General features: G+C 49.0%; 5 protein-coding genes across 5 annotated transcripts; 4 read left to right on the top strand and 1 right to left on the bottom strand.

Annotated features, from left to right (window-relative positions):
* Positions 1-349: 349 nt before the first annotated feature.
* On the top strand, positions 350-1399 carry EPUS_01739 (uncharacterized protein; the record flags this gene model as incomplete). The annotated part of the gene is made up of 3 exons (XM_007804344.1): positions 350-403; positions 449-587; positions 660-1399. 3 exons carry the CDS (start codon positions 350-352, stop codon positions 1397-1399), a joined length of 933 nt encoding a protein of 310 aa, XP_007802535.1.
* A 318-nt stretch (positions 1400-1717) lies between these two features.
* On the top strand, positions 1718-5005 carry EPUS_01738 (uncharacterized protein; the record flags this gene model as incomplete). The annotated part of the gene is made up of 1 exon (XM_007804343.1): positions 1718-5005. One exon carries the CDS (start codon positions 1718-1720, stop codon positions 5003-5005), a length of 3288 nt encoding a protein of 1095 aa, XP_007802534.1.
* Positions 5006-8212: 3207 nt separating this feature from the next.
* EPUS_01737 (uncharacterized protein) lies at positions 8213-9430 on the top strand (the record flags this gene model as incomplete). Its single annotated transcript, XM_007804342.1, has 1 exon — positions 8213-9430. One exon carries the CDS (start codon positions 8213-8215, stop codon positions 9428-9430), a length of 1218 nt encoding a protein of 405 aa, XP_007802533.1.
* A 1116-nt stretch (positions 9431-10546) lies between these two features.
* EPUS_01736 (uncharacterized protein) lies at positions 10547-11837 on the bottom strand (the record flags this gene model as incomplete). Its single annotated transcript, XM_007804341.1, has 6 exons — positions 10547-10607; positions 10679-10850; positions 10902-11343; positions 11401-11505; positions 11563-11681; positions 11744-11837. 6 exons carry the CDS (start codon positions 11835-11837, stop codon positions 10547-10549), a joined length of 993 nt encoding a protein of 330 aa, XP_007802532.1.
* Positions 11838-12295: 458 nt separating this feature from the next.
* Positions 12296-17217, top strand: EPUS_01735 (uncharacterized protein; the record flags this gene model as incomplete). The annotated part of the gene is made up of 5 exons (XM_007804340.1): positions 12296-12298; positions 12387-12782; positions 12958-13408; positions 13465-15548; positions 15610-17217. The coding sequence occupies 5 exons, from the start codon at positions 12296-12298 to the stop codon at positions 17215-17217; spliced, it is 4542 nt and encodes a 1513-aa protein (XP_007802531.1).
* Between the last annotated feature and the right edge of the window lie 1078 nt (positions 17218-18295).

Below are 18295 nucleotides of genomic sequence, written 5' to 3'. Positions count from 1 at the left end.
AGACATCAGCGTGCCCCAGCCTTCTTTGCAGGGCTGGTGGCTTCCTCCACCGGTGACGCGTTTTCCAAATAGATTGAGCCCAAGACGAAGTCCCATTTGATTCGCTCCTTTATCTCAATCTGCGGTTGCTGTGATGCACCCCATTCGTGCATTAGCGCGCCTTGTTGAATGCCCATATGATGATTACATAATTTAAGACATCGGAGCGGGTAAAGACGAGTAGCTCGTTAGTCGCGCAGCTTGTTACATAGTAGACGTGCATGCTGTAGTGAGATGAGTGTGACGCAGATTTCTGTCGTCTTGTCGCGAGCATCTCGAGTACCCTGGTTTTTCAGGCGGTCTAGAGAATATGCGCAGATGCTTTGCCACTACTTCAAGATGCCTCAGTCATGAGAATCCTCTAGTAGGTGAAATGGGCATCCTCTGAGGCGCCTCGCTAATGATCTAGGGTCTTCCGCGGAAAGGCGCACCACCAACCCTTCCAAGAGCTCAACGCGGTCTGCCCACAAAGCGCAAGATTCCAAAAGTGTCGAAGATAGTTGCTGTATCCTCAGCAAAGGGCGGGGTGGGCAAGAGCACAATAGCTGGTTCGGCATGATCACCTAGAGGGGACAAATTCCTACTGGAACATGATCTCTGACATCGAAGCAACTTCATAGCAAATCTTGCCCTTTCTTTCGTGCGTCATAATCTTCGAACCGGTATCCTTGACACCGACATCTTTGGTCCTTCGATACCAACTCTACTGAACCTACACGATGCTCAGCCACCGGAATTGACTCCCTCCAATTTCCTCGTACCACTACAGAATTATGGGCTCAAATCCATGTCGATGGGTTATCTCCTCCCAGCCGAGTCCGCTCCTGTAGCATGGCGTGGTCTCATGGTCATGAAAGCTCTGCAACAACTCCTGCATGAAGTGGATTGGTCTCCTGGGCTGGACGTTCTCGTTCTTGACCTGCCCCCTGGTACAGGCGATGTCCAGTTGAGTATCGGCCAGCAACTGGAGGTTGATGGTGCTATTATTGTTAGTACGCCTCAAGACATCGCTTTAAAGGATGCCGTGAAAGGTGTCAACATGTTCAAGAAGATGGGAATCAATGTGTTGGGAATGGTACAGAACATGAGCGTGTTCATCTGTCCCAAATGTGGCGAAGGGACGAGAATTTTTTCGCATGCTGCAGAAGAGGTCGCTGACGGAGGAGTACAAGGAAAATGTAAGGAAATGGGTATCGACTTCCTTGGAGATGTGCCACTGGATGCGGACATCTGTAGAGATGCCGATAGAGGTAAGCCGACCATTGTTGCTGAGGAAGCGGTGGGAGAACGTACGAGGTCACCATACTTTGAGAGTATAGCTGCTAATGTAGCGAGGAAAATTGGTCTTCAATGGCAGTGAAGGGTACAAATACTACCATCATCTTCGGCACTTCTCCCGTCTGATGTGGCTGCCTGAAGCAAACAGTTTCAAAAACTATTCCATCTTAACCAGGTTATTTATGTATGCCACTGCATAGCTGTTTCAAGGCAGGTGCAGCTGTCAACATTTGAAGAATGTCGCTTCCCCTTGCTAAATCGTTTATCCTTGGCCTCTGCATTGACTTGTTTGCTGCTTGCTGTTGTACTAACATTCTCACCACTCCAGTCGTACTTCGCATCTTGTTTGAATTCTACATGATTAGGGTTAGTATTCCTCTGGCTTTTCGTCTTCCTCGGAATGCCAATCATTAATATATCTCCCCACAAGAAGCGTGGAAGATCATCATGGGTCTTCTTCCCAAGTCAGAAAGTCCGTATACTCGACCAAGCTAATTTCGATGGTACCACCTCAACCCATGATGGCATCAAAGCGCGCTTTCGACGCCAAAGCTCTCGTGTGATGTCTCGTCTCGGTATCTCATCCAAGGACGATTGTGGAGATGACAATGGGAACCACCAACTGATTGCGGACCACAACAGTTTTGAGCGGGACGACACCTCGAGCACGATCATCAGGTCTCGGAGCCATCATAGCCGCCGTCATTCTTCCAGTGTGCCAGGCATGGCCCATCGTTTGTCACATAAATTCTCTTCTACCTTTGGGTACCCAACCGTTGTCCACCGTACAAGCCTACGTTCAAGGCCCAGCGTTCGCTCTGTCAGGGGAAGCGTCGAGCCCATGCAGTTAGAGAGCCCTACGAGTCCTCTAGATGTCTCCGCTGCGTCTACCTACAACAGTCGCAGCGGTTCTTCGCCTGCGCAGCTCTCCACAAATCCAACGTCGGATGGCCTCAGTACCTCCCCTATCCGCTCTACAGCCCGTAACGTACCTTTCACTGAAAACTCTCGAATGCTCACCTTCACTCGCGATTTTTCTGCAACTAGGCTAGCGCCAATCCGCGAGACACCCAGTATTGTGGTTCCGTCCATTGTTACCGTGGAGGCCACTGCTACTGCCAAAATCTTCTTCGAAACTCACTTCAGGCAAATCCTGTCCAGCCACAAGCCAAGATCGCAGCGCAGAAAAGACCTTGAGACTGTCCTCGAAAGTTGTAACTACACCCACGCCAAGCGTCATAAGGCTCGTGCCGCCTTCATACGTCAAGAAAACGAATTCCTGCGGCAGGACCGAGTACTGAAAACCAGAGCCAATGCAATGAAGAGGACAAAGGGCGTTTCGATTGCCGGATATGAAGTCATCAAAGTCCTCGGTAAAGGCAGCTTTGGCGTGGTCAGACTCGTGAAAGAAAAGCAGTTACAACCAGAATCTCAAACTTTGACCAGTTTTGAGCCTACCAAGAGAGCGTCCACGACCGACCTAGCAAAGCTCAAGTTAACAGCCAGAGGAGCTTTTCCTCTTCTTGGGTATAGGAAAAGGGAGGTCACTAAAGTAAAGAAAGAAGTTTATGCGATGAAAGTTATCCGCAAATCAGAGATGATCCGCAACAGTCAAGAGGGTCATCTCAGAGCTGAAAGAGATTTTCTGGTGGCGTCTGAGAATTCTCGCTGGATCGTTCCTCTTATTGCTGCGTTTCAAGACAACAAGAATCTGTACCTAGTCATGGACTATTGTGTTGGTGGTGACTTTCTGGGTCTGCTCATCCGGAAAAACACCTTGTCCGAAGATGTTACACGTTGGTACATTGCTGAGATGATTCTTTGCGTTGAAGAAGCACATAGTCTGCGATGGATCCACCGAGACGTCAAGCCGGACAACTTCCTGATCGGCGCTGATGGACACCTCAAGATTTCTGATTTCGGACTTGCCTTTGATGGAGATTGGGCTCACGACCAAGCCTTCTTTCACAACCACAGACACTCGCTGCTGGAGAAATTGGGAATCGAAGTACAAGGAGATGAGCAAGATAAGACTGAAGCTGAGACTGCCAAAGTGAGCCAAAATATTGGAAAAGTCATGGCGCGTCCAGGTGAGTCATCTGGAAAGGAGAAGAAGACGAAAGCCGTTGGAGAACCTGCGGACGACGAACCTGTTGTCGATTGGAGAGACAAAAATCAGCGCCGCAAACTTGCCCGTTCTGTTGTTGGTACAAGTCAATACATGGCGCCGGAAGTCATTCGTGGGGATTTATATGATGGGAGATGTGATTGGTGGTCTATTGGGATCATTCTTTACGAATGCCTTTTCGGCTTTACCCCTTTCGCCTGCGAGAATCGCCAGGAAACAAAACTCAAAATCCTAAAGCACAGAGCTGCTCTTCGCTTCCCAGATGATCAATACGGCTATCCTTCCATCAGCGGCGAAGTGCTTGATCTCATGAGAAGAATGTTAAGCGAGAAAGAGGACAGACTCTCCAGTCCGAAATATTACCTTAACGACTATGCCTACAGCCAGGCGGAAGACCCAAATACCTACCACATTCATGGCCCAGCCGATAAATCCAGCAAGAGTTATCAGGGCAGACACGTTTATTCCGATGATGCCGATGACATCAAGGCTCATCCTTGGTTTAAAGGCACCGACTGGACCCAGATCCACAAGAAGAAGCCGCCTTTCATCCCGAAAGTCAAAAGTTGGGAAGACACCAAATACTTCGATGACGATGAATCGGTCAGTGACACGGAGAGCTCGTCTTCTGAAGAAGATGATGCGGAACCTACTCCTGTTCCAGAAAAGGAGGACATGCTCGGGGTAGGAAATGCCAAGCAAGACCCGCAAGTCTTTGAGAACGCTGTAGCTGCAGCGGCGAACATGGACCATCACCAGCTCAATGGCCACCAGCATGAGAACCAACACATTATCCCCTCTAACACCACTAGAATTAACGACCTCATCCGCGAGCAAAACCAGAAAATGCTCGCCGCTATCCAACAGGGTCGGTCCCGGATTCCCAGTCTCAGCAGTCTTACGCAACAGAACAGCACAACAATCCATCAGCCGCAGTTCGACGGCGACGCAGGCGCACTAGGCCCTGCAGCCGTCGGTGAGGACAAAAAGTCCAAAAGGCCCAAAAAGGAGAAAAAACGTCCTCGAGATAAGATCCTACGGGACCCGCTGACGGCCAAGATTGCGCTGGAGATGAGGCGTAAGGGTGCGTTTCTGGGTTATGCGTATCGACGGCCAAAGGATGTGCAGAGTGTACTTGAGAGGGTGGAGAATGAGGTTGAGATTGGAAGGGCTGAGATTGGGTGTCGGGGGTGTGGTGAGGTACATCCTTGCACTCAACGTGGACGAAGGGGTAACGGATACACAAATAAATGTGGCAATGGTTTTGGTACTGCTGGTGGTGGGGTTCCTTGTGGTGGTGTGGATGGCAGGAGGGATAGCGCGATTTCCGGGATTGTTGGGTTAGGTTCTGGCATTGGAACTCGCGAAAGAGCGGGAGAGCGAGCGCGAGAGGTCGAGGCATCGAAGAGTGCTAGGGAGCGAGCAGTGGAGACAGCAAAGGGCGGAGGCAGGCGTGGTGCCCATACCCCGAGTCCGAGATGTATTACTCCGGTGGAGAATGTGGGGACTGGTTTAGGAACTAGGAGGGGAGGATGGACACGGTTCCCAGATGTGGCATGATTTGAACTCCACCACCAGCGTCGATGGATTGATTCATAGCAGTTCTGGCCGGTGATGGACAGTGACTACCTGGAAAGCATGGGGCAGGCTGTGAGCGTGTGGTCACAAAGTCCTTCGTTCATTATTCAAGCAAGTAACCTCTACTCTGCATGTCAGTGGACAGGGAGTGTAAAATCAACTGGTTGAAACGCGGGCCCCAAGAATCGTGCTGTTTCTGCATTACAAAGAGCCCTAACTTACGGAGTACTGTATACACATACTATGGTATGAGAGATAAATAGTGCAAACACGCTCTAATAACAGCTTGTAACACTAAGATAAACTACCATAAAATCGCTCTATCAGGACTAGCCTGATACATATCTAATATCAATCATGCTCCCATTGGCATCAACAACTGCCTGGCATCTCTTGGGCATAGATTCGAGCAGCTCTAAGAGACAGGCCGCAGGTACAACGTTCTGAGGTGAGAATTAGGAGAATAAAGTTGAATATGTTGAATGCGTTGAAAGATGGAGGGGAGGGGTACGTCATTTATGCAAGAGCAACAGGGGTAATCTGTATGAGCACTGTCAATAATAGTTCTACTACGGTAGGAGGCATAGGTATTGTTGGGCTCCGAGCTAGGAATTTTGTATGTGACACACAGGATTGACGAAGGTAGATCTTACTAAAAATGTAGTAGTTCATTTAGTCCCTAGGCTAGTGCCAATCATTTACTACGTATCGTCACTGGAGGGTCAAGACTTACTGGTGCTTTGGGGGACGCCAGGCCCTTGTACCAAAAATTAGCTAATCCACACTTACAATAATTATGCCTCCTACCGGAGTACATCCATACCATACATTAATGGCTCTATTGACATTGTTTTGAGGGAAAGTCTTTCTGCTGAGTGATTCAGTAGGAGATAAGACGGACTAGCTACATTACCCTGGACATCGGAGAAGAAAATTCCACAAGGATTCAAAGAGCAGTTGATGAACTGTGCTGACTAATCAATGGATCAGTGTGGAAATAGCAAGTTGTTCTATCTAATTCAGTGCGAGGAGCGCGCATTTATCGTACAAAGTTGCTATCCACCACTCTGTCGTAAAATGCAACATTTTTTTGATTGGTCAACGGAGCGGGTGCCAAGAGAACTTTATTATAATTTGCACTAAGCCTAATTAGGAAGTAGCAACACCAAAATAAATAGAATTTGCTATCTCTGCTACAGAGAGGGTAAATGACGCGCCCAGCAGTGCGAATTGTGGCAGATTGAGATGTTACACTTGCTGCAAGACCATAGGCTCTTATGGATACCCTTTTGGCTTCTTTTGGCGTTATTAGAGGCGTTGGTAGGAAGTTCCTGGAGTGCTTTCCGCGGCCTGCCTCTTTTGGGAGTAGGATTGCACGATTGACAGCGGCGCCAGCGATCTCCTTTGACCCACGAATGCCCTTTGTAGCTATCTTTTGGTACTGATTTAGTACGGAGATTGCAGCTAGCTTGGGGAGGGCGTGGTGGCCGTTGCCGCAGAATAGCTCCAGGTCCTCGAAGTAGACTTTTTGCAATTTCTTCTTGAAATTGAGCGTGTGAGAGCTTTTTGCTTTTTACGCCTAGCTTATAGAGGTTATACGCGTTGGTAACAGCTGCGTCAATAAGCAAAAAGAATAAGGGTAGCCAGTTGCGTCGATGATAGTGTCGGCTTACTGAATAGTACGAATTCAATTTTGCGTGGTTATCAGAGCCACCCATCTCTTGATTATATCGATCAAGGGCATATAACTTTCGTAGATATTGTGGCTTGTTTTCAGAATTTGCAGGAGGCGCAGGGAGCACAGAATTTGCAGGAGGCGCAGGGAGCGGACGCGGGGATGTCTTGTGGGAGGAAGTCGCTGACCCAGCATTGGCCGTCTCTTGGTCTCCAGGTTGTGTCAGGGTTCGAGCCTAGGCCGTGGACGAAAATAATGCTAGACAGTTACATTTAGTAGACAGCTACATTTAGTAGACGGCCTTTTCAGGTCGTGAGGACCTGTGAACTTACTCGATTCCATGAGCGCTTGCATGCGAGCTAAGCTTGTCCGCTCTGACGAGACCGAATGCGCTCCTGGGCGCCTCTTCGGCTCGCAATCGTGACGGGATCCTCTTCGTGAGCTGATCGTACAGCACAGCCGCTGATGCGATGAGGATACAGAGGGATAACGCGGTCCACATCGGAGTCTTCGTCTCTAGCGCGAGTGCAGCCCGATCCGAGAAGAGCAGGGCTTAGGACAATCAGGAGCGCGCAGGCCTTGAGTGGATGAATATCTTAAAGTCGCGGAGGAGAAGCGAAATAGCAGTGGCATTGCAGGCACAACTGCAGGAGTATATCTCCTCTGCCGGTCACAAGGCTGGCCGAGGCAGGCTGGAGCTGAGCCCCGGAGGCCGTCTTGGAGGCGACACGTCGCTTTTCAAGCCCCAGCTGAGAGGACTAACCAATCTAACTAGGTATATCTCTCCATCCCTCGCCCGTCGACCCAATTGTCAGCAGCACACATACCTGAAGCATACTATTCAACATCGGCATTCTCTATGGCTGATTTGCGGCCCCTCTTACCACCCTTCTCTGAGCTGAGTGCTCTTTGCAAGCAGCGTTTGACCCCTCTACAAAGCCATGGACAGCCGAGTTCTCGCGGAAAGTCACGGTCTCCGCCAGACAATAATCCGGATCCGGATCAGCCTATCACCCACGCTCCAGGAGAACCTAGCATAAGCCTCACCCAAACCGCCGTCTGCGACTTTCTCACGTCAGAGCTTAGCACTCCACTCCTTGATGAGCTCTACGATGGTCTATGGCTGGTTGCGCGAAAGTGTGGCAAGAGCATTGACCCCCTGCACAGACAATTTGGGGGTAAGAGATTTAAGGTTAAGGTTACGGAAACTAACCTAATCTGGCTAATGTAGTGACTGGTGCTGACCAATCAAAAAAATGTTGCATTTTACGACAGAGTGGTGGATATCAAGCGAAATAGCGCGAAACGCAGATACCAAAAATACATGCGTGGCTGATGCAAAATGCGTATCAAATCTGTAACAAAACGCTGGTGACACACGTAGCAAAATAGCGCAAACTGTTTTTTTGAGTTCAACAGCAGTCACTATTATTAAAATGACCAGCTCTATACTACCGTCTTCCCTTCTTAACAAAAAGTTTTGAACTTCCCAAAAACCCTTCTCCGAAATCGACATGACAAATACGTTATGCCAGGAGGAAGATGCAACTGAGCTTGAGGCTCAAGCTGGAGCTCCGGCAACGCCAAACCTCCCAACAGTACCATACACCGTCTTCTCACGATCTACAATCCGACTCTTGACGGCTCTGATTGGGACGGCGAGCATTTTTTCGTCGCTGTCAGCAAACATTTATTTTCCTTCGATCTCGGCTCTTAGCCGGTCTCTGCACACGTCCATACAAAAGATCAATCTTACTATCACCTTGTACATTGTTGTGCAGGCCATTTCTCCAGCTTTGTTAGGTGGTTTAGCAGACAATATTGGGCGCCGCCTCATCTATCTCATCAGCTTTTCCGTGTACGTGTTTGCCAACCTAGGTCTGGCCCTACAAAATGAGTATCCGGCGCTGCTTGTTCTGCGGATGCTCCAAAGTTTCGGATGCTCCGCTGCGATCGCCATTGGCTTTGGTGTGGCCGCTGATGTTGCTGTGCCTGTCGAAAGGGGCGGTATGTTGGGACCTGCAAGCATTGCAATGAATCTAGGCACATGTCTTGGTCCATTGTTAGGAGGCCTACTAGTGAAGAACGCAGGATGGCGATGGATGTTCTGGGTGTTACTTATTTTTGGCGCTTTATTTCTCCTCATCCTTTCTGCGCTCCTACCCGAGACGGCCAGGTCTGTGGTGGGAAATGGCGAGATTGAAGCGCCGGGCTGGAACCGACCCTTGCTGCCTCACGCAAAGTTCAAGACCGGGAAAAGTACCCGACAGCCATCAAACTCATTCGGGCATTCGAGCGAGGGGCTGAGAACCCGGGATCTGTGCAGGGCTGCAAACCCATTTAGATCGCTAAGGCTACTCCTTCATCGGGACATTGGGCTCGTGGTCTGGTCAAGCGCAATTGTATACGCTGCTTACTATGTCATTCAGGCTTCTATGCCACAGATTCTGGAGAACACATATGGATTCAATGAGCAAGAGGTCGGACTTTCATATCTAGCTATCGGGGAAGGAGTGGTTTGGAGGTTATGCGAACGGTACGGTCTTTCTATCATTGTTTCGTCACAGCGTTGCGAGCTATGTACGGAGCAGCCTAATATCAAGGACAAGTTTCTCAATTCCGGGGCCTCATATCTTTTGGCAACCTTGCCGCTGAAGCTTCTCCTCAAGCAGTCGACTGTCCTTTCCACTCCCCGCGCACTGGACAAAGGGCTATCGCTGATGCGTTTGTGACTAGGCAAGCTTCTAGATTTAAACTATCGAAAGACAGCCAAAACATTGGGAATCACCCCAGATGTAGTCACTGGAGACGACATGTCCTCCTTCCCAATTGAGAAGGCGAGAACCCGGATGTCATATGCTATGATCCTCCTTGACACTCTTCTGCTCTTGGGATATGGTTGGACGTTGAAGGGGAAAACAGTATGTGCTGTACGCTGAGTCTTCTTCAAAGGCAGCTGGAGCCCGCCATGAACTGCTACTCTACTCCCTTTCCCGTAGTTGATTGGAACATTTTACTGAATACAAGAACGTTCATTCGAATAGCACGTTAGTGGGGCTCTTATGTTCCAGTTTCTTCTCGGTGTTATCATGACGATCATCGTTCAGGTACGTCTCCCGTTCCCTCGGTTCTGTTCTTAGAGCGCAGACATTTACTCAATACCTCAAGTACTGACAACAGCTTTTGCCCGTGTTCATGAAGACCTTCAACGCACTACTCGTCGACATCAACCCCAGAAATCCAAGCGCTGCCGCGGCCTCCGGAAATATTGGCCGCTGCACACTTGCAGCCGGCAGTGTGGCAGCTATGCAACCCTTGTTAGATAGCATTGGGACCGGTTGGTTTTTCACCCTTGTTGGTCTCGTAACTGGGGTAGGTGGAATCGTAGCAATTGGGCTGATAAGGTGGAAGGGAATGGCGTGGAGACAGCAAAGGACTGAATCGGATAGATGATGGAAATACCATGGTTTTATAGAGATGTCTGCGATGTAAGGATTGGCTCTTAAGTATTCGACTATGAAATGACCCGACTGTCACGGGAAATAGGTCGTCCAGAAAACCTACTTCTATCACTAGACCTGAAAACGAACCTCTATATCTGTTAGAGGCACCTATTCTATCGCCATAAATTGGGTTGCTTGTACGGTCACCTGCTTTCGTGAAAATCGGCAATCCCGTTCGGATACTTAGCCACAAGTCTTCGCATCTCTTCCCGGGCCCTAAATCAAGTGCTGTGATTAACAATACGCTTTGAGAGAAATTACATAGATTTGGTAGATGAAAGGTGTTTTGTTGATGGTAACGAGTGTTAGATGATGGCGCTGTGACCCAGTCAAGTGAGATGATACTTACAACTCTCGAGTTTGCTTGTTCGCTGACCAATTACTGGAGACGGTGAGGTCGTTGAATCTGCGCCAGATCATAAGGTTCAGAAAGAGTTGAATGAGAGGCTCGTGGAAGAAATGAAAGACGTCACATACACGCCATACAGGGCATTGCGATCATCATGATCCTCTTCGGGTGCTGAGGGTTCGACTAGGCGCCGGTAAGCCTTCTGGTGCGTGCGATTTATTCTGTATCTTGTCGCGCGCCATGGATGCATTTCAACTACCGTCAGGCCGGTGATTAGCTTTCGAGGAGTCTGCAGGGAGGCTTAACATATCAGTCCGCAGTGCCTACACTCATTATGTCCGTAGAGCGAACAGAAGTCATAGAGCATTGGCTCGTCGGTGGCAAGATCAATGCCTACGTTACCGTGCCAGAGGTCGCCGTGCAGAAGACAAGGCTTCAATTTTCGGCCTCCTGATTCCATCGGTCTCAGTAACCGCGGTATCACCTTATTGATCATTGCTTCGCCAAGCTCAGTCATCTCATAATCGTGCCCCTGAATGGCCTCTTCTCCTTTCAAAGAATTTTGAAAGGTCCTCGTGAAGAACTCTTCCCAGGTGTCGGTCCATGAGGTGTCGATGGGCTGACAACCACCATATATTCCTACATGGAATCCGAATTTCCCATTGGGGGACAAGGTTTCTTGATGCAGTTTCGCGATTACCGAAACAAGCTCGGAGGTGTGAGGCATTTCATCTTCGATGTCGTGGAAGTCTAAGAGCAAGAAATGCTTGTTAGGGTCGGACTCGTATGTGCCCTGTCAGAGTATGAACAGTCTCGTATCGCAGACGTGAGAAGTCTGAGAATGAATTACCCAGCCTATTGCGCCGGATGTGTTTCTCGGCAAGGCTGCGTGAACAGCAGCTGTGCCTTCAAATTCAGCCTCAGCCATCCGCTTTCCCACATCGGAGGAATAGATCTGCGTGAAGCACGTAAGAATGATGTTACAGCAAAGCAGTGGAATATGTCTCCAAACTTTCAAGAAGTAGCTTTTGTCGCTTCCGTCTGGTAGGGCTACCTCCACCTTCTTTGCTATTGCCCAGAAACTAGCTCCATGAGTTGTGACTATCTTGACGGTTGATCCACGAGGCAGGGCTAACATTGTAATTGTTACTCTCTCTAATTATCTCTCGGCAAATGAGTATCTAGAAGCTTACCAGCACGAACTACAGGGTCCACCTCAGCTGTCGGGGCCTTGTCTTCCTCGGGGATCTGGGCTGGTGTGAAACTGGCATCGATGTCGGTTCGCATGGCGTGACAAGGAAGGAAGCTGCTACTTTGAGAAGGTCGCAAGATCTCGACGGAGTTGCGCGAGGACAGTTTTACGCTTGATGTTGACTTTTGCGGCAGCAGGCCTCCGACAAACCAGTGTCAGGTTGAAGCGAGCGTTGGCCCGCTGCCCAAATCATCCACGATGCCCTAGGAGGGGTGGGGGCAGCCATGTCCAATAATGAACCCTGAAAAAAGCCTCCACAACCTGGCATTGACTACTGGAAGCCTGATTGACAATGGTCATAGCAGGCTGGATCGTGCAAACTACTGGTTACTACACGAGATATGACGATAAATCCTCTTTCAAGAGCACCAGGGAGCGGTGACCAGGCTGGGTCTGCACTAATTATGGGAGCATAGGACCAGAGCGAGCAGGCTTTTGAAGCTCAACGGCACAGGTACATGAAGAGCTACCGCCAGGCAGTGGGATCGTAACCATGGTACTGTGGCTCCAGCTCACTTTCCTCTGAAACCTGAACACTTTAACACGACAGCGTCCCGTTCTGACAAACTCTGTGCACCATCTAGGCCGCCGACCAAGAGAATCCGCAGGAGATTGAAAGACGACGATCTAGTGGCACCTCTTCCCTTCTCTCGCTCTCATGGAGAACTTCTACCGACGAAATTGGCCCGTACGGGCTCACCACCCTGTACTGCCCTCGCGAACCACTCGTCGATTTTGTCTTTGTTCATGGTCTTCGCGGAGGATCATATAAGACCTGGCAGAAGTATCGCGAACCCAGTTACCTATGGCCTCAGGCTTGGTTGCCTTGTGAGGCCGGTCTGGAAAATGTGCGCATTCATACCTTTGGCTACAATTCAGACTGGAGCGAACGAAAAGATAGCATCCTCAACATCTATGACTTTGGAAGAAGTCTTCTGGCCGAGATGAGGTCTTGCCCGGATCTGAGGAAGGATAAACAGGTGTGTACTGGAGGACCAAAGGCGTCGCGAGTGGAAGAAGCCTGATTTAACTGACGTTCAAATCCCTCGAAAAGACACCTATAATAATGATTGGCCATTCTATGGGAGGCCTTGTCATCAAAAAGGTTACATTCTTCGGCATGGTCCTTTGTCGCTGGGTTGCTAACCCGTGCAGGCATATATCTTGTCCCGTCAAGAATCCGCAACGTCGGACCTAGCTAAACGTATTCGAAGCATTTTCTTCCTAGCCACACCTCATAGAGGATCAGACTCGGCAAATTTGCTGAATAACATCATTCGTGCCACCGGAACCATGACCACTCGGCCATATGTCAAAGACTTATCCAAGAATTCGCTGTCACTTCAAATAATCAATGATGAGTTCCGCCATTTCTCAGAGGATGTGCGCTTGTGGTCTTTCTATGAAACCATGAAGACGAACATTGGGCTGACCTCAACATTGATTGTGGAAAGGGATTCCTCTGTTCTTGGATACAAGGATGAGATGATTTACCCCATGAACGCCAACCATCGAGAGGTTTGTAAATTTGACAGTCCAACAGATCCCAACTATCGGACTGTGAGGAACGCCTTAGTGTTGGCTGTGGAAGACATCTTACAGGATAGTTAGTGTGAAGTGTCCCAAGTTTTCCCTTTACTTTTTAGTACTGATGAGGAGTAGACTCCTCTTCTCGGGAAGATGCGAAGAGAATACAGATGCAACACCTAGGCGATTTTCTAGGCATTCATGGACCACCTCTGGACGATTTGCAAGATCTCCAAGAGCTGGTGGCGCCAGGATCTTGTCGTTGGTTTCTCGAGAGCCCTCTGTTCCAGAAATGGCTTCAAGAAGACTCTGAGTATGCTAGGATTTATTGGCTCACTTCTAAGCCCGCTGCTGGTAAATCAGTCCTTGCCGCTCATGTTGTTTCTCATCTGCAAGGGCTTGGACTAGACTGCTCTTATTACTTTTTCAAGCATGGAGACAAGACTAAACAGCTAGCAAGTGGCTTGCTACGGTCTTTGGCCTATCAATGTGCTTCTTCAAGCGATGACTTCAGGCGGCTGTTAAATCTGCTTCAAGAAGATAGCATCCAATTCGACCTGGACGATGAACGTGCAATCTGGAGGAAAGTCTTCATGAATTGCCTCCTCAGAGCCCCCGTCTCTGGACTCCAATTCTGGGTCATCGACGCCCTCGATGAATGTGTGAACACAGCAAGATTCATACCGTTCTTAGCTAAGATCGAGTCTGCCTTCAGAATACGGATACTGGTCACCTGCAGGCCAACAACCGAGTTAGATCGACATTTCACTAGTTGGGGCTTCAGACTGGTAAGGAGTGAGATCTCTATAGAAGATTCCTTGAAGGACATACGACTATATCTACAAAATGAAGCAGACTGTCTTCCTATCTCTGACCTTGAGAAGCGGCAAAGTCTCATTGAGAAGATAATTTCAAAGTCCGCTGGCTGTTTTCTCTGGATCAGAGTTGTGCTTCAGGAGCTGGAGCGTGCTTGGAGCGAACAACAAATTGAGGACATTCTCGATGAAGTTCCACCGGAGATGGAGCCTCTCTATGACAGGGCCGTAGAGATAATCTCCAGAAATGCGCAAAGCAAGCACATTGCACATGCAATTCTCACGTGGGTTTTATGTGCTGTCCGTCCGTTGAAGACTGCCGAGCTGCAAGATGCTCTTGAACGCGGAATGAACATGAAAATGTTTCGCTTCGATAAATCGGTGGAGACACTTTGTGGTCATTTAATTTCCATCCAGAAATCTGGAAGCATCACTATGGTGCATACAACTGCTCGAGAATACTTGTTGCATCGGGTCCACAGTTCCGGTTTCATAGTGGACAAGGCCTTGAGCCATCAGAAGATGGCGATGACCTGTCTGGAGTATCTAGCCGGAGAAGAGATGCGGCCACCACGTCTTGGTGGCAAGGCGTATAACTCACGCCGGCTCGATCGGTCTTTGTTCGCAGATTATGCATGCACAGCGTTTTCTGAGCACATAGCGAACGCCCCATCCGCCTTCAACGAGTTGATGATCCTGCTGCACAAATTTCTGCGAACGAATGTCTCTACATGGATTGAGTACATTGCTCAGAATCATGACCTTTATTATTTGATGCGAACGGCCAAAAACCTGCGACAATACCTTAAGAGGCGGGCAAAGCATGTCTCACCTCTAGGCGTAGAGTTTCAAAGAGTCGACGGCTGGTCGACTGATTTGATGCGCGTGCCAGCGAAGTTTGGAAGGCGTCTCACGAGTATACCGAGCTCGATATACTTTTTGATACCTCCGTTCTGCCCGAAAGACTCGATGATACGTCAACAGGGCGACCTTGGTCCAAACAGAATCCGAGTCAGTGGCCTGTCCAACAGCACGTGGGAGGATTGTGTAGCTTGGATTGAATATAAGTCCACTTGGGCAACGGCAATGGCATGTGGAGATAATTTCCTGGCCTTGGGAATGAAATCTGGCGCTGTCAACCTATATAATCAATTCACCTGCCAGGAGAAGCATGTTTTTCAGCACGGTGAGCCAGTCAAAATCTTGAAATTCGATGGCACCTCTCGGCGTCTGATTTCTGCTGGTGCAAGGCACTTGCGATTGTGGACGATCAATGGCGAGTTAACTTGGACAAGTAAGCTGAAACAGCCCTGCGTCACTGTGTCATTTGCCGAAGATGACAGTGTCATTCTCGTTGCGACACGTTCTAACGAAGGACTCTCATTAGCGGTGGCTGATGGTTCTGTCTTACGAAAGCATAACTTTATCGATTCCAAAACGCCCTTGGCCGCGACTGGCTGGACAGACTCCTCTGGCCGCTACCATCTCCGCGGATGCGAAAACGCTTGCACTGGTTTATCGCGGTCGACCAGTTCACCTTTGGAGTGTAGAAGATGACTACCTTTTCGCGTTCTGTGGAAGAGACGCAGGAAAACAGAACTCCAATATCTCCCCAGCCACGGCACTATTTAACCCAAACTCAAAAGTTAGCCTCCTTGCCATCGGATATCAAGACTGTTTCCTCGGGATATATGATACTGAGACCCAAGAGGAACGGAATATAGTTTCGGGCGGAGGCATGGCTCTAGCCGCGACACCCGACGGTCGTACTCTAGGGACGAGTGATGCGGCCGGAAATCTGTGCCTTTGGGATTTCGAGACCCTAACGTTATTATATCGAGTGAGATCATGCGATGAAGGGCTGAAGTCTCTCTCTTTCAGCGGTGATGGGCTCCGGATTTTTGACATTCGGGACACCATTACCGAATTTTGGGAGCCTCTTGCACTGGTTCGAAAGAATTTGGATGAGGATTCCAGTGTTAGCGACTCCGTACATGTTGCTCCTGCTACTGAGAGATTTGAAGCTGAAAGAGCGATGGAGATCACGGCTTTGATGTCCCTTCCATCATGCGATACACTCTTGGTTGCCAAGGAGGATGGCAGCGTAGTCTGCTATGACTCTATTTCAGGTGTAGAGGGTCACAAGCTCTTTTCACATACAAAGGATATCTTCGTCACAACGATGACTTGGTGTGATCAAGGAAATATGTTGGCGACAGCGGACGTAGGAGGCAGAGTCTTAATTTGGCAGCTGGCAGATGCACAAGGTTGGCAAGCGTCCAAATTACTTCTCGATTGCCATCCGCGGCAGTCTGTTCGACAATTACTGCTGAGTCCGAAAGGAGATCGTCTCATCGTATCAACTGTGACACGTGACACTCTCTGGTCAATATCGAAGGACTCTGAGTCCACCAGGCAACTCGCGACGTTAGAACATCCCTCTCGAGCTACCTGGAGATGGACGGTGTCTCATCGCAACGACGATGAAGTAATTCTGATGCTTGATTATGACATTTCCTTTTACACCTGGGCTGATTTGAAGAAGACAGCAGACCTTGGTGTGTCTTTGGACTTTCCCGGAAACAGCCTCCTTGAGGCGGAATCTACTGAACTGCAGACTTTCCACGTGTCGTCTGACAAGTCGGCACTTTTGGCCAATTTCACTCAGGTGCGCCGCGACCGGTCAAGTGCAGCATTCTTGATATGGGCAAGTACAAGTATGGACGATGGCTTAGGACGATCGAATAACTGTCCGGTAAAAATCAAACCGTTCCTCTTCCAGAGTGTGAAATACTTCATCGGCATCGCGGGCTCCTCTTTGCTCGTCTTCCTAGATAACGACCTATTCCTTTGCTCGTGCGACATCTCGTGTCTTGTTCCAGCTGCGGGGACGAAGAATCATGATGCTAAGCCTCGATATACCCGACACTATTTCATACCAAATGATTTCGTCACACGAACACGAGGGTCTATGGCTGCTGTCACAGCCAAGGGTGACGTTGCTTTTGTCAAAGATGGAGAGATCGCTGTGGTCAGTTGTCCTTTAGAGTCTTTCATTACCCAGCGAATGTAAGCTTCACGTCACGTTACGTTTCGAGCGGCTTCGCCGAAGCAGACAATGAGGAAGTCTCGAGAATCTACGAAGCGGTCCTACCTAATATACCGAGCTCGGGATTGGGAATAAGGCTAGACACCAATCCTTTTCCTCAAAAGGCGTCTCTGGCACCTCTCACATTGCTGACAAGACAGGTGTCATGTGTGAAATATCCGGGACGTCCTGCAGTCGGCTTGCCTGAGGCTACACCGTTCTGTCTACCTTCTGGGCCGATTCCTGACCGGGGAACATCTTGAGTATTCTGCACGGTTCAGACATCCCTGAGTCTCAATGATACTTCAAGCATCGAATCCAGCCTCTAGTTTCTAAGCGATGACTTTAGATTAGCTTTTCAACTCTGTTCCTAAGACACCTGATATGACAGAAACTGACAGTCTAGGTTGGCAATTCCGTAGCAATAGACAGTTGAGGAACGAGGAAATTTAGCTTCCTCGTTCGGGAAGTTGTTTCGAAACTAAGTGTTGAAGTCAAAAACACAATTTGCGCTATTTTGCTACTTGTATCACTAGCATTTTGTTCCAGAATTGATACACGTTTCGCCTCAGCCCCGCATGTATTTTTGGTATGTACATTTCGCGCTATTTCGATTGGTATCCCCTCCGTACCCGAACAGGGGTGTAGAATGTGCCAATTAGCGCTGTCGATCACTGCGGGGAGGCTCAAAATGTCAATAAACACCCTATTTGAGCTATTTGAGGCCGTTCTATCTAGCAATTGACTCCAATTGAGTGGTGATATTGTGCCCAGCACTCTCCTTCGATACAGAGCCAAATCTGGCATTTTGAGCACTCATAATGAGTGTGTGAGCCTCCTAAAATAGCTGTAGAAATGCCATTATTGGTTGAGCGTGTAGTATCTGTTCCAAATGCGCGTTTTGATGCCCTTTTGCGTGTACAACCTGGCGGATGAAGCTTTCCCCATTGGCACCGTCCGCCGGACTTCTTTTGTATGGGTTTATGGTGTCTTTGAAGTACTACAGTTGGTAGAGATTGTGAATCTTCCTTTTCCTTGGTTTTATCATTCGAATGTAGTAATT

This window comes from Endocarpon pusillum (assembly GCF_000464535.1).
Source record: "Endocarpon pusillum Z07020 unplaced genomic scaffold scaffold3350, whole genome shotgun sequence".
Classification (NCBI taxonomy): domain Eukaryota; kingdom Fungi; phylum Ascomycota; class Eurotiomycetes; order Verrucariales; family Verrucariaceae; genus Endocarpon; species Endocarpon pusillum.
This window is presented reverse-complemented; position numbering and strand designations above follow the sequence as displayed.